The sequence below is a fragment of the Bidens hawaiensis genome, unplaced genomic scaffold, assembly GCF_021521415.1.
Source record: "Bidens hawaiensis isolate Kalapana, Puna unplaced genomic scaffold, B.hawaiensis_p1.1 tig00003022_1, whole genome shotgun sequence".
Taxonomy (NCBI): Eukaryota; Viridiplantae; Streptophyta; class Magnoliopsida; order Asterales; family Asteraceae; genus Bidens; species Bidens hawaiensis.
Genome location: NW_027491163.1, coordinates 958285 through 974232, shown reverse-complemented (window position 1 = coordinate 974232; position 15948 = coordinate 958285). Strand labels below are relative to the sequence as shown.

The 15948-nt window shown below is 42.8% G+C and overlaps 1 protein-coding gene and 1 pseudogene across 1 annotated transcript; one reads left to right on the top strand and one right to left on the bottom strand.

Annotated features, from left to right (window-relative positions):
- Positions 1-1124: 1124 nt before the first annotated feature.
- LOC143622062 (argininosuccinate lyase, chloroplastic-like) lies at positions 1125-5500 on the bottom strand. Its single transcript, XM_077093307.1, has 11 exons — positions 5168-5500; positions 4839-5102; positions 4584-4700; positions 4267-4415; positions 3942-4170; positions 3513-3857; positions 3256-3372; positions 2292-2353; positions 1930-2203; positions 1668-1832; positions 1125-1492 (listed from the first exon to the last, which is right to left on the bottom strand). Exons 1-11 carry the CDS (start codon positions 5498-5500, stop codon positions 1241-1243), a joined length of 2307 nt encoding a protein of 768 aa, XP_076949422.1. The 3' UTR covers positions 1125-1240.
- A 535-nt stretch (positions 5501-6035) lies between these two features.
- The window catches only part of LOC143622110 (DEAD-box ATP-dependent RNA helicase 37-like), a 32460-nt pseudogene continuing 22547 nt past the window's right edge, over positions 6036-15948 (top strand).

Below are 15948 nucleotides of genomic sequence, written 5' to 3'. Positions count from 1 at the left end.
CAAAAAATCAACAAGGATCTGGTCTTTGCGGATCCTTTTGATTGTGAAAAGGTAGGTGTGGTTCCACGAATTATACAAGATGAGGTGGCACGTTCTGACAACGTGATGGAGCAACTGTTAGAAATAAAAGATACTAATGATTCCATCACTAATATGAGGATCAAAGTGGACATGGAACAAAGTTCTCACAAAACATAAGGTAGCTGCTATGATCAAAACCAAGTCAGTTTGACTTTGACTTTGAATTGGTAGTTTTTGGATGGAAACTGGGTTGTTCGGATGAAAAGTTGGTGGAAGTTCAACATGATTACATTAAAAATGTTATAATTTCCATCACAGTGGCACATTATAGAAGCAAGGCAATTGATGCGAATGTTGCTGACAAAAATACACTGAAGCTTGGTATACATTGAAGGTTTTGGAATTCAAAGCTAAAAATGTAATGAAATCTTGTTGGCATGCATAGGTTACAACTGGAGGTAACTGCCACATGATACATATCAAGAAGGCAATGGTACATTTATGGCATAAATGGAGGTCCAAATTTTTTTTTTTAGGTCATTTTATTGACATTAAATCTACAAATAAAGTTTGCAGGGTGATATTTTCTGTTCATGCTTGGCCCATTTTCATAACTATCTACTTATAATATTTATAGCCAGCCCCAACTCTATTAAGTGAATTTGTTAGCCTTTTTTGAGTACCATAATTATACTTCGGAACTGCCATTGTAATATACAGGGGAAAGTTAACATATATAATTACACTATTTGATTTTCACAGCTAGCACGTTAATTTAATTTGTATTTGATTCAAACCCATAATATATAATAGATAAAACCGTGCATTTCACATACAAATGTCTTTGTTATCTACATAAAAAATCATTAAACTAAACTTTTGCATTTTTTTAATATTTTTAAACATTTACCTACACATGTATAGGTACTACAAAGAAACTGATAGAGGTTTACGATCGTGGTAAGCGTCCATGTTGCAAACATTGAAATCAGAGATGTCGATAATTTGTTTGCTGGATGTGAGCATTCTTATGTTTTTTTTTCTTCATATCCGGTTATATAAAAAAAACCGTATTATAAAAAAAACAAAACTATATAACGACTACAATTCCATCTTGTTTTATTGGTCAGCATAACATGGCTTACAAAACAAAGCTAACAAAAGATGAGTACAACCACAAAATGACACATTAAATGGTAAATATTGTCATTACCGAGTACTAGGCGTCAACACCAAGCTTAGAAACCCAAAAATCTAGCTGAGCAGCTACACACTCTGAACCAGTAGAACCATACGAACTAAACTTCTTGATTGAATTTTCCACACCAAGATAATCATACACGCCCTCATCAAAAACCGTATTAATGGTGTGTAATTCATCAAGCGTGAGGTCCCGAAGCTGGCATTTTTTGTACACACATAAAGCAACCGCCCTTCCAACTATATCATGCGAAGTTCTGAAAGGTATACCCTGATGCACAATATTATTATTCGTTAGCCCGCATTTAACACCCTCAAATAACTAACAATCACTTTTGAGCACTCGGGTCATGGTTGAGATCTCCCACTATGTGTGTGTGTGTGTGTGTGTGTTTGTGTGTGCATATATAATATATACATATATATTGAAAAAATAATCAACTTGCCTTGTGAACAAGATAATCTGCAAGTGTAGTGGCATCAAGATGACCAGCTGGCAAAGAATTCTGTATCCGGTCCTGATTATAGGTCATGTTCAGCGCAAACTCAGCTGACACTTCTAGCATTCCGATTATTGTTTTAACACTGTCGGCTATCGGTTCCTTGTCTACCTGTAAACAAACCACAAGACCGTTACAGTCAGGTCAAATTGGCTACATTCATGGTCAAAGTGGCGATGTGGCGTCCTCTGGTCATTGTTCATAGTACCTGAAGACCATGGTTGTGGGCAAGTTGAAGTTTGACCAGGTCTCCTACAACTCTAGCAGACTTTCCACGAACAAGTTCCATAGGGTCCGGATTTTTCTTTTGAGGCATTATACTGCTACCTGTTGAAACCGAATCGCTCGGTGTAATAAAGCCAAATTCTTCTGATGCCCATAATACCCATTCTTCACCGAGACGGGAAAGATGTATGGCAGTTATGGAATTAGCAGAAGCAAATTCCAAAACAAATGCAAGATCCGAAGCCACTTGTTCAGTGCTATTTTGGTCACAAATATTAGAAATGATTCAATAAAAAAAAGATATTACACTGACAAGCAAATAAGTAGTGGGTGTTTGTGGTATACCTGTTCTTCATTGTATCTAGCCTAGCTCTGCAATCTTGAAGACGTTCTGCATCGCGTTCAAGCTACATAATAATTCAGTTAAGTTTTCTGAAGATAGATATAAATATTTTTGGGATAATTTCATATATTCCTTCAGGTTGGTATAAATATTACCATATATTACCCAACTAAAAATTATAATATCATATATAGTCATGTCCAAAGTTAAGACATTTATAACCTTTCCTTGAAACTTGCATGAAGATATGAGAATTTAATGTGTAAAGAGAAAGAGAAGAGCATAACTGCCATATTACAAAATGTATTTAATCATTTAATGAAATTAGGCCTGTAAACAAACCAAAAGTTCAGTGAACCATTCAACGAGATGTTTGTTTATGTTCCCCAAACAAACTCAAAACAGCATATTTTGTTTATTTAGTTAAACATACGAGAATGAACACATATCTCGTTTGTTCATTTATGTTCGTTAGCGTTCATTTACACTCGTGTATGTTCATTGGTACACTTTCGTGAGTTTGTTGTTTGTATATTTATTTATAATTTTTAGGCTGATTACAATTTAGTCTAGTTCTATTAACTTAGGCACATTAATGTTCACGTTTAGTTTTTATTGGTTTTCAATCAATTATCCTTGTTTATATCCGTTCATTTAAGTTTAATTATTTTTCTTCGTTTGTGTTAATTTGTATTCATTTATGTTTGTGCACCGCTCGTTTATATTTTAACAAATGAACACAAATGATCATGTTCATTCTTTAGCGACCGAACACGAACAAGAAAAATCTGTTCGTATTCGATAATTTGTTCGGTTGAACATGAACATGCCCTGTTGTGTTCGCTCTATTCGTTTACAGGCCTAAACGAAATGAGTAAATATGAAATTTTAAGTATTTTGAATGAGTATATCTGATATTAATTCTTTTTGTTGGCTGAATATGATAAAATGCAAGTTTTCAATAACCTGTTCAACATATGCTAGAAGATGATGTTGAAGAAGAACCGGTTGTGCCCTCTGCAAATGCGTATAACCAGGAACAATCACTCCAGTATTCTTCTTAGCAAGCCTCACTAAAGAAACCTTCACACCACCAATTACACCATCAAAATAAAAAAAAAATACCCCCAATCATTTTGATATTCGATTGCAATGATATAAAAACTACATTCTCAGCATATAAATACTGAAACTTCTGTGAAAAAGAAAGCATGAAAGCAAACCTGAAGATGTTTAACATATGAAGCAATTTTATCAATAGCATCAGAACACCACGCGCAAAAATCAGTAGAGAGTTGACCATTTTGACCTCCAGCTGTTAAAAGATTCTTTGCAGATTCTTCATTTTGAACCAACACAAACTCTCCGCTTTCAATTTGTTTCTGTATCTGATCTAGACCTTCTAGAACACCGTCCCGGTCAACAACCGAACCATGGTCAACAAGACCAGACGGTAAACCCTTTTGTGTTTTCTCCTGATTATAAGTAATGTTTTGTGAAAAGTCAGTTGACATTTTTAACATTCCTATAACTGTTTTCACACTGTCAAATACAGGTTCTTTGTCTTCCTGAAACAACCCAGAAAATTGTTAACAAACAAATTCACAAAACAAAACAAAAAACAAATAAATTGTATAGATAATGCATAATACCTGCAAATCACGGTTGTAAGTAAGTGGAAGCCCTTTGCATAAAACTTGAAGGGTTACCAAATCTCCAAGAACCCGAGCTGACATCCCACAAACACCTTCCAAACCGAAGCCAGATTCATCAGATGCCCACAAACCCCATTCTTCACCGAGCCACGAAAGATGCAAAGCCAGAATCGCATTACCAGAAAGAAGTTCCAAAATAAAATCACGGTCCGAAACCGCATCCATGCTATTTTGATTCAAAATATCAGTAATCATTCACCCACATAAGCAAAAGGGTATTGGATTATCACAATCACAAGTTTATTGTGCTACACGTGTTTACCTGTTCCTCATTGGAGCAGTAAAACCGAGAGCCTCAGAAGTCATGAATCGGTTAATGGGAAGCCCAGTGCCAGCTAATGCACACGCACCTAACGGGCAGAAGTTTAACCTAGCCCTGCAATCTAGCAGACGTCTAGCATCGAATTCAAGCTACACAAAAGTAACTTCATTAAGTTTTCGGCATGCATTAAAAGTAAAAGTTTTTAGAGCCAAGGGTAAGGCTTGCCCCCATCACACCCTCCCGAGACCCTACCAATAGCTCTGATATAAAAGATCATAGTAGGTACGTTTGTTTGTTCGTTAAATGCAAATTCAAACCTGTTCAACGTATGCAAGAAGATGCTGCTGCAGAAGAACCGGTTCGGCACTCTGCAAATGCGTGAAACCAGGAACCACCACTCCAATATTCTTCTTAGCTAGCCTCACCAAACCAATCTACAAGACCACAAAGAACCATCATTTGGAGAATGTTCTAGCGTGGAACCAGTAGCTTTTGTTTTATTACTGTTTTAATTACTTGTGTCACATTTTATGTTATCTAGCTTGTAAGTCATAAGATAATCAAACATCAACCTGAAGTTGTTTAATCTGTGAAACAATCGTATCAATAGCATCGCGGCACCACAAGCGAAAATCCGTGGAAACCTGATCGTTGCGACTGCGAGCGGTGTGAAGCTTCTTGGCAGGGTCTCCAATTAAATCAGTTAAAGTGGCCTCAATGTTCATGTGCACATCCTCTCTGTCAGTCCTCCAGACAAACTCCCCTCGTTCAATTCGCTTCTCAATCTCATTCAATCCGTCAATTATACTGTCCCTATCACTCTCAGTCATCAATCCCTACAGCAAAGCAGAATGCATACATCATAATCATAAAACTAATTAGGTTATGATAATAATAGTACTTGATTGGCTAGCATAGAAGCATGAGCGCGGCTGCCGTGAATGTCGTGTTTGTAAAGAGCTTTATCGAAGGAGATAGACTCGGTGAAGCGTTCGACGGCGTCCGTGACGCCTTCCTCGAAGCGGCCGCCCCATAGCTTGGCTTCCTTGGCCATGGGCGGCTGTAGGGCGGAGCAGGTGAGTAGACGTGGAGACCTACTAATAATAATAGAATGGTGGAAGAGTTGAAGACGATTGAGTGGTGTTAAGTTATTATTATTATTATTATTATTAGGGTTTTGAGTGGAGAATACAGCGGCGGATGACTGTGAAAGGGGGAACAGCATCGATTCCATAGTGTTGAGTGACTGGAGGGTGTCTGAGGATGAATAATAATAGGCTACTGATATCTTATTGCTGTTATTATTATTATTATTATTACTAGACAGAATTACAAATTTTGTCCTTTAAAAAAAGCCAAATTACGGTTCGTGTCCTTTTCTAAGTTTCCTTGCAGGCGGTGTACTTTAAACTTTTTTTTTCTACACGTTATGTCCTTTACGCTAACTGGGTTAGAAAAACTCAGTTAAGTATGACATGTGCCAGACATGTGATGGGCATTTTTGTCTTTTCGTCTACTGGTAGTTATTTATAATTAAAAAATAAATTAATATATTATAACAAAAATAAATAATAGATATTAAATATATACTCTCTCTCTCTCTTCCCGTCTTCTTTCTCTCTCTCTACTCTCTCCCTCCCTCTCACTAAACCAATACCACCACTACCTAACCACCAAACCAACCACCGTTCTATTTCTTTTCTCTCTCATCTCACTTCACACTCCCACTCACACACTAAAACTAAATCCCATCTGGGTTAACCTTAATCATGGAAAAAAAACAAGGGTTTTTCTCCACATTGAAGGACGAGGTAGTACGAGGTTTATCTCCAGGCAGGTCAAGAAACCGGGCTCCCAAACCCGGTCGGAGTCAAAGCGGCTCACCCAACTCGGGCCTGCTCCGGAGAAGAAAAGGCAGCAGCCACCATGCGGGTCAACCCGAACCCGTTATGTCAAGATCCGGCAGCTTAAGGCCATTGGAAGCCCTGTCGCCGCTCCGGGAAGGTCCGGATCCGAATGACCCGGCGGCGGACTTCGCCGGAGACTCGTCGAAAGTGGAGAGGTGGGGCCACTGGATGAAGGGTCAGCTGTGTCGTGCTCCGGCGGGTGGTTCACATATGAAGAAATGAAGAAGATGAACACGATCTGGGTGTGGTGTGATGCTTCAATATATTAGAATATTGATTTTATTGATTTGATTTGTGAGAGGGGATTTGTGGGTTTCTGGGCGTCAGAACGAGGGGAATTGACCGTCGTTTTGTGGGTTTCTGGGTGTGAGAGGGGTTTAGGGTTTTGGAAAGAAGGGATTCGACCGGAGTGGGAGTCGACGTCGGAGATGGGAGTCGGCGTCGGAGATGGAGCGGTGGTTGGTGGCGGACCTGTGGTGGCGGTGGTGATGGTGTTTGAGGAAATCCATGGTCGGAGTGGTTGTGGTATGGTGATGGTGGTCTGCAAGAAGAAGAAGAAGAAGAAGAAGAAGAAGAAGAAGAAGAAGAAGAAGAAGAAGAAGAAGTTGAAGGTAGACGAAAAGACAAAAATGCCCTCACATGCGTCTCACGTGAGGGCATTTAACTGACTTTTTCTAACCCAGTTAGCGTAAAGGACAAAACTTGTAGGAAAAAAAAGTTTAAAGTACACCGCCTGCAAGGAAACTTAGAAAAGGACACGAACCGTAATTCGTCTTATTTTAAAGGACAAAATTTGTAATTCTGTCTTATTACTATTCTTTTTTATATTTAAAGAAATGTTGTTGATTCAAAGTGCACCACCATGTACGGTTCAGAAATAACAAACCTAATATTAGTGATGTCATGTTAAGTGGCAATGTCTTATTGATACTGGATTTGGGCTTTTGGCTTTACCCTTTCAGAACATAATTAGTCTGGATTTTATCAATGATTCTATTTTAATCTTGTAACTTATTGTCTTTGGGGTTTCTAACGAGGAGGGGGGTTTACGCCTCCTTTCTGTCCATGCTAGGTTTTGACCTACTTGTGTAGTTTTTGCTTTCGTCTTTTACTCTGTTGGTTGATGTCTTTGGCAAGGCGAAGATCAACCTTGGCTCCTACTTTGTTGACTAAGACTCATGATCCATTTGTCATGTCATGAGAAGGGAAAGAGATTTCTTCTTACTCTTGTTATCAAATATGCTATTTATGAAAACTTTTTTGTTTAGGTTGTTCTTTTTAGCATTATTGAGAGAACCATTATGAGAGTCTATGTTATTATTGCAAATGTGGATTTGATGTTTACAAAATCACATGCTATGTGAGTTTGTTTAACACTTTTAAATAGCTAAGATGTATGCCCGTGTGGTTAGGAACTAAATCAACACTACAATATTAAGCCCCCATCAATTTCTTGTAACATCCGGCCTCTTGCACCATTAATATTGTCCTCTTTGATCACGAGGAGCTCACGGATTTGTTTTTGGTCGCTCAGGTGGAGACTTTCTAGAAGGTCACTAGCATCTTAACGAATAATAATAATACATGTGGAGCGCTCCTCTTGTCCACTAGCATTAAGCCCAAAACGCGCTGTTGATTTAAGAGGCGGTACATTTACTTATGAACCAAAAAACACTCTTGTTCACGACCGATGTGGCATTTGCCTAGGGTGTTTCAAACACCCCCACCCCCCCCCCCCACTTTTGGACTCATCGTCCTTGATGAGGTTTACCCCACCATCTAATCCAGGATGTGAGATTTGCCTAACCCACCTGAGACTCACCATCCTTGATGAGGTTTGTCCCGCCATCCCGAACGACAAATGAGTGGATCTGATACCACTCTTAACCCTCAGGAATAGAAATACGTAGAATAAAATATTGTTAAAAAAAATACTTGATATTCAAGTATTAGTAGCTATATGTTTTATATATCAACTAGTTTCAATACCCGCGCGCTGCCGCGGGATCTTTTAGTGTTGTACTATTTTTTATATACAAACGGACATTAAACCATCATTAGGTGCAACAATTACATTAGCAAAACAAAATCTAACCAAGTCAACAATAGAAAGAAAGAAAGATGACAACTTCATAAATTCAAACGGATTTGTTATTGGGTATGTAAATATCCACTTATTTATTTATTAGTATAGTGGCATCAAGTTTTGCCAATTTCAATCGGAAGTATTAGTGGAAACCTGCAAATTTTTATCGAGTCAGCTGTTCAAAATCAAATCATAAATGGCACTGATATAAAAAAAATACTCCTAAATTTTGAGAATGTGATGGTGAAGAAACACTAACCGGACCCCGGACAGATTACGGGTAACCTGGGGGTTAGATAGATGTTTCCCACGAGGGGTTAGACCCGGCAAAGATGGTTCTTCTGATAACCTGCAAAACAGACACCGTGAGCTCGTCACTGAGAAGGGGGGGGGGGGGTTCCTCCTTGTGACCACCCTCCGGCGTGAGAATCAGACTAGATTGCTCTTTAAATATAAATGTATATTAAGAGATTGCTAGAGCAGATATCAGGTATAATATGATGATAATATGATGATCATACCATTTGGGGTATTTATAGCCGAAGGTAGGTTTCCAAGGAGGTGTGGCCGGCTGAATAGTATTCCTGTTCTACCAACTGTGGCCTACGCACGTGCCCTGCTGGTAGTTGGTGGGTAGGCAGCGGCTGACAGTGACCAGGCCTGCTGTGTACTATTTCTTTTCCACCAACTGCCGGCTATGCACGTGGTATGACAGGAGTTGGTGAGTAGGCAGCGGCTAATAGTGACATACAGTATGAGAGCATGCTGCTCGCCATACTGTTGTCAATAAGCTGTCGTATCTTTAGTCAGATCTTTTGCCCATACCTCGTCAGGTACAGTACAAAAGATCTTCCCGTATCGTACGGACTGGCTTTTGGGCGGGAGTATTCCCCATCCCGCCTATGTGCGGGATTGTTCCCGACTTTGCTCATTCCTTCAGGTGACACTGAATGATTCAGAGCTAAGTGCCTTGTGCGTGTAGCCTTGCTGCGCGGGTGGCCTTCCCTGATGGCTTGTATCCGCAGCTGCGGGAATAGGCAGAGTACTTCACCATTGGGAGGCATTTCCTGCGGGAACAGCTTGCGTACTGCGCGTAAGGACGTCACGTCTCTGAGCATGGTGGGTCCTGCGTATCCAGTTGGTTTCTGCGCAGACGTCTCTTTTGAAGGTGAGTCTTGCGGGTCCAACTGGGCTCTGCTGGGACCTACCTCTTCAAGTCCCCACAGTCCAATGTTCTTCTCATGAATGTTTAATAAAGTGAGGTGAACTTTTGGACTTAAGCAAAGGGTTTTGAAAAGGGTTTTTTAAGGTTTTCCATGGGGATTCTTCCCGCGGAAGTCCTTGTCACTTGCAAAAATTCCCGACTTTCCTGCTTGATCTTTGGGTATGATGCGGGTAGGTCTGTAACCTCCTCGCAAGTCAGGAGCGTTGAGTCCCACTTGTGTGGATTCTCCATGAGGTTTTGGTAGTTTTGAACATAGTGATCAATTATGTTAAAACCACCAATTCCATCCTGGAGCTTTGAACAATGTAGTTCTCGACGTTCCCGCTATGCGGGGATGTTATTTCCGTTTCCGCAAGCATTGCCCAGAAGATCCTTCTTGGTTTCAATTCCCTGCGGAGCGCTAGGTATGTGAAGGGTTTTGCCTTAACACTGTACCCGCGCTCGTCTTATGGTTACTTTACTTCCAAGGTATTCCTGGCGTCAATTCCCTGCGGGTGCTAGGTATGTGAAGGGTTTTGCCTTAACACTGTACCCGCACCCGTCTTATAGTTACTTGGTTGCCGAGGTATTCTTGGCTTCAATTCCCTGCAGGTGCTAAGTATGTGAAGGGTTTTGCCTTAACACTGTACCCGCACCCGTCTTATGGTTACTTGGTTGCCAAGGTATTCCTGGCGTCAATTCCCTGCGGGTGCTAGGTATGTGAAGGGTTTTGCCTTAACACTGTACCCGCACCCGTCTTATAGTTACTTGGTTGCCGAGGTATTCTTGGCTTCAATTCCCTGCAGGTGCTAAGTATGTGAAGGGTTTTGCCTTAACACTGTACCCGCACCTGTCTTACAGTTACTTGGTTGCCAAGGTAAGGGGTATTTTCCCGCTTACTTTTGAATCTTTTTGAATTTTTGAAATTCGAAGGGTTGGTGAAAGGATAAGAACAGTCCAAACCTCTGAAACGTCGTGCGATGGTTTCTTCTGACTGTGTCAGGACGTGCAGGAAGTTATGGTGACGTGACAGTACATGGTCATTCCAGACGCTTTTTCAGGCGCGTGGGCGCGATTTTTCGGGCGCGTGGCCGCGAAATTAATGGTACGCGTCCTTTCAACAGCTGTTGCCAGCTTGCTTTTTGCCACGTGTCATAGTTTCATTGCACCTTCGATTTCTCTCTCTTCCGCATTAAATTCATCGCATTAATTGCGATTAGTATATAAAGGGGGAGAGGGTCCTTTGTAATTCACACTTTCACTTTTCATCTTCAAAACGATTTCCGGCGAATACTCACCTTTCAGTCGAGCATTCTCTTGAAATCGTTTTCTTCTTTCATCTGCAAGATGTCTTCTCGTGATCTCGAATCTACAGCCCAGGAGGCTGGGGTGTTCGCCGATGACAAGAGTACTGCTGGCGAGTGCCAGTGTGCTCTGCCTGTCGATCTGTATCAGTACATCGTCAGGAAGTTCATGCTCGAGTCTCTCGAGCCTGAGTTTCCTGAACCCCATCAGACGGTGTATGATGCCCCCAGAGGCAAGATCGGGGTATATGCTGCATTCTTTGTTTATGGGAATCTTAGGTTCCCATTGACAAAGTTTGTGTACCGTGTCCTGGAAAGGCACGATGTGCACCTGACCGAGGTGCACCCGATGGCGATCGCAAAGATTCGCCACTTCGAGTGGGTGTGCCGGATTCTGGGCATTGAGCCCTATGTCGACCGCCTGATGACCTTCTACTCTTGGAGGTGCATCCAGGGGTGGTATACGCTGATAACCCGGATTAAGGGTTTGAAGATTTGCGCAACCGAGCGCAGTCTTCGCTGGTGGAAGCGGGAGTTCTTCTACATCTCCGCTCGCGCCATCCCCCTTGCCATGAAATTCAAGAATGGGCAAGCACTTCCCAGCCTTCACGCCTCCAACTACCAGGAGGCGGAATTGTTCTCGAAGATATCCCGAGTCCAATCTCCGGTTTACCGGTTTGCGGAGTCCGGGATGGTGATGCTCGGGATGAGCCGGGTGTGGAAGGATGTAGATGCGCAAAAGATCCCAATCGTCCTTGATTACGGTTCGAACTCTGTTCCTTACGCTATGCTCTGTTTCTTTTTGTTGATTTAGAATCTCTTCTAACTTCTTTCCTGTTTATTTCAGAGGGGAACGACTTGCAGTCGCTCATGTACCCGCGGGAGGCTGACAGTCCCGCTCGGATGGGTACTCGCGCTCTAGACAAGAACGAGTTGCCCATCCTAGAACAAACGGCGGATCGGTTCGTGGAGGTCTACCCGCTAGGCCACGAGATCCTGAGCGCCAGGCGGCCAGGTAAGGCGCTATTCAACCCTCGACCCCTCAATGTTGAAACCTCTGCTGGAATTCCTCTAATCGTATGTTCTGATGAGGAATCCGCAGATGGTCCTCCGTTGGTGCGGAAGAAGAAGGCTGCCGGCGGGAAGGGGAAGGAGAAGGTGGCCTCCACTGCCGATCCGATGCCTCGGTCTGACTTAGAGGCCGAGAGCGAGGAGGTGGCGGGGAACCCGGGTGGTGATAGGACCACTGCTCCGGAGGCTGCGACTGTCACCTCCGGAGAGCCCCGGATGACGACGATGAGCGGCGCAAAGAGGCCGGCTCCATCGGGTTCGTCCCCGCCTGTCCGCACTTTTAGGCTCAAGAAAACCCGTAAGTACAAACTTCCTTTATCTTTAACTTCATAGCTTTCCATCATTAACACTTCTTCTTTGTGCAGGCGTGGATATTGACGCATTACAGGGTGGAGCGCAGAGGAGTACCCCTCCGCCCATGACGGTAGGCTTGGTCAGCCTACCTGAGGCGACGACCCAGGCAGCTGCGTCTGCGCCTGCTTCCGCTGGTTCCGTTGCTCACTCCGTTGAGCCGACTGTTCCAGCTGTGATGACATCACCGCCGGCTGTCAGTGCCATTTTTACCGCATCTTTCACTGAGCCGGCGGTTACTTTTGCTGCGGATTCCGCAGCGGCGACCGCGGCGGCTGTTACCATGCCTCCTCCGTCATCGGCAACGACGGCCGATCCTTCAGGTATGCATGGGGCTTATCGCCAACCTCTGCCTCCTTCCCATCTGCCTGACCTCTTGGATGGATTTCCCTTGGGTTCAGGTGATGGGTTTGGCGGCTATCGGCCTGTTGTTGACCCTACAGGTGCGTAGGGTTCTTTTGGCCCTTTTCATATTTTTATCATCTTTTCCTAACTGCTTTATGTTTTTTGCAGTGTCGGATTCCAATGAAGTGTATGTTCCACGATGGAACATCCGCCGAGGAACAACCCTTCGCACACCTGTGGAGTGTAACACCCCGACCAAAGGCGGATTATACATCGGGGCGCCACATATTGTTTCATTACTCGTGACACTATTGGGTGTCAATATTTAATAAATACATTCATTCGCGCACGCGCAGAGTAAACACAGATAACATAAAACATCATAAATCAATATATTATAATCATAATATTCGAACAGCAAAAAACTTGTCTTGATACATTTTAATCTAGGTCCAAAATAAAGAAAACTTCCTATGTGTCCACAAGCTCCAGAACAGCTACTGCAAACCTGAACATGTGTTAAAATAAACGTCAAACACTTGCGTGTTGGTGAGAAATCAAGTTTAATACAATACATAGATAACAATAAATCTGCGCGCAACACGTGTATGTCTGGTGTTTAACAAGGGTGCAATCAGATTGTGATCAAGCCTAAATAGATCATAGCTCATAGTTCATAGTTCAATCCGTGCTCCCAATTGAGCACAAAAACGAGAAAACATCTGTGCAAGTGTAAACAAAGAAAACCGTAAACGATAGGTCTCCCGTGTTCATCTAATGGATCCATGAAAACTGCGGAATAGGCCGAACAAAGCGGTTAATGATACACACATACAAATAAACAGCCAAGTAAACGTCCTCAACACATGGGATACTGCGCGACTAAAGCTCATAAACAAGTTTAAGACTCTAAGTTTGTATGAACACATGAACATCCCAAAACATTAAAAGCAAAAAGGGATTAGGTACGAGATTACTCACTTGATAAACGATGCGGTGTAAGATAAAGCAAGAACCAACTTTAAACAAGCACAAGTTAACCTATAATTAAAGATTATTGTTTTAACGATCTGTTTTAAGTCTTGATTATAAGTTAGCATAAGTAAATTATTATATATAATATATATTACCGGAAAAGCAGGGCAGAACAGGGAGGAAGACGGAGGCAGAGAGGGAGGCGGCAGAGAGAGCAAGGAGGAGAAAGATAATAAGTGTTTGTGTGTGAAGTGTTAGGAAAATAACATTATTATTTATAGGGAAACCCTAGGGAACACAATCCCTAGAAAAAGGGGAAAAAGATCTCAAAAAGCAAAAGATTCCAAAAGCAAAAAATATGGAAAGATATGGCAGCTGCAGAGGCAAGATAAAGCTGACAGGGAACAGTAAAAAGGCATGGGCAGGTCAGAAAAAGGTACTGGTCAAGCATGGAAAAAGCAGATCTCAAAAGATTATGTCAGTCACTTTTTCTGCCAACCAATGGGGTTGGTGCGCATGCTGCGCCAAAAGTGGTTTTTCAGACATAAAGCAGATTAGGTCAACAGCTCAAAAGATAAGACAACACAAAAGCAACGGCTAGATTAAACAGAGAAAAACTCAAAGGGTTCAGCGCGAGAAGGCTGGAGCGCGAAGGCAGACACAGAAGGTCAAGAGAGCGCGAGCGCGAAGGCAGACAGAACCAACCTTAACGCGTCGCGGAAAGAACTACATTTCTAAGCGCGCCGCGGGAAGAATCACATTTCTTAGCGCGCCGCGGGAGGAACTAAAATTCCTAGCGCGCCGCGGGAAGAACTATAATTCTTCGCGCGTCGAGGGATGAACTACGATTCTTAGCGCGCTGCGAGAAGAACTACAATTCCTTAGCGCGTCGCGGGAAGAACTACCGTCCTTCGCGCGCTGCGAGAAGAATTACAATTCTTAGCGCGCTGCGAGAAGAGTTCGTCTCGCGTATCGCTGAAACAGGTGGTCTTCACGCAGGATTCCTTGTAAGGGATCTGGCGCGTGGAGCTGCGCAGACAACCTTAGGCGGGAAGGAACAAAGGACAAGCAAAGAGTTAGAAGAAAAAGAGGGAAACAAGGCGTAAGGGCGGGACGGCGACAAGAGGGAAAAGAAGGCGGAAAGAGAGAAGGAGAGGGACGGGACGGCGGGAAGGAAAAGAGAGAAAGAGGCGGGAAGGAAAAGAGAGAAAGAGGCGGGAAGGAAAATATATATTATTATTAAAAGTAAAATATAAGTATAAATAAATATTAAATCATAAAAGAAAGAGATCGGATAAGGGAAACGGGTACCTGGGTCGGGTCGGATCAGGGCAGATGTTACAGTCTCCCCTACTTTAAGAAATTTCGTCCCGAAATTTATCTCGAAGTAGGTTGCGCAGAGAACAGGTGCGGGTACTTGATCTTCATTTGATCTTCCCTTTCCCATGTAAACTCGGCTCCGCGCTTGGACTCCCAGCGAACTTTCACGATAGGGATACGACTGCGCTTGGTTTTCTTTACCTCGCGATCCATAATCTCAACAGGCTTCTCAACGAAATGCATAGTTTCATCAACTTGAACTTCATCAAGTGGTATGTGAAGGTTCTCGTCGGCTAAACACTTCTTGAGATTGGATACATGGAACGTTGGATGCACATTACTGAGCGCGGGCGGCAGGTCAAGTCTGTAGGCAACTTTTCCCACACGCGCGAGAATCTTGAATGGACCAACATAACGAGGAGCAAGCTTACCCTTCTTCCCAAAGCGGACAACACCTTTCCAAGGCGACACTTTGAGGAGAACAAGATCACCAACTTGAAATTCGAGAGGCTTTCGCCTACGATGTGCGTAACTCTTCTGTCGGCTTCTGGCAGTCAGCAGATGATCACGGATCTTGGCGATTTTATCGGTTGTCTCTTGAACAAGTTCGGGTCCTGTGATTTGAGTTTCACCCACTTCGCTCCAACAAATCGGGGAGCGGCACTTACGACCGTAAAGTGCTTCAAATGGGGCCATACCGATACTGGAATGATAGCTGTTATTATAAGAGAACTCAATCAAAGGCAGATGTGAATCCCAATTACCTCCAAAATCAAGAGCACAAGATCGGAGCATATCCTCAAGAGTCTGAATAGTTCGCTCAGACTGACCGTCAGTCTGGGGATGATATGCCGTACTCATGTCCAAGCGAGTTCCTAGCGCAGATTGGAGAGATTTCCAAAAGCGAGATATAAAACGGCCATCGCGATCGGATATGATGCTCAAAGGAGTACCATGGCGGCAGACAATTTCCTTGACATAAAGCTGCGCGAGTTGCTCAACACGGTAGTTTTCACGAATGGGCAGAAAGTGAGCAGACTTAGTCAAACGATCCACTATTACCCAAATGCTATCATGTTTGCTTGCTGTCAAAGGTAACTTGGTAATAAAGTCCATCGC

Excerpts from the sequence above, each read along its gene's own strand:
- LOC143622062 (XM_077093307.1), bottom strand. The coding sequence starts at position 5,500 with ATGGAATCGATGCTGTTCCCCCTTTCACAGTCATCCGCCGCTGTATTC. Across the intron at positions 5,103-5,167 it reads CTTCTATGCTAGCCAATCAA|GGATTGATGACTGAGAGTGA; the intron begins GTACTATTATTA and ends GCTTTGCTGTAG. Across the intron at positions 1,493-1,667 it reads CAGATTATCTTGTTCACAAG|GGTATACCTTTCAGAACTTC; the intron begins GCAAGTTGATTA and ends ATTGTGCATCAG.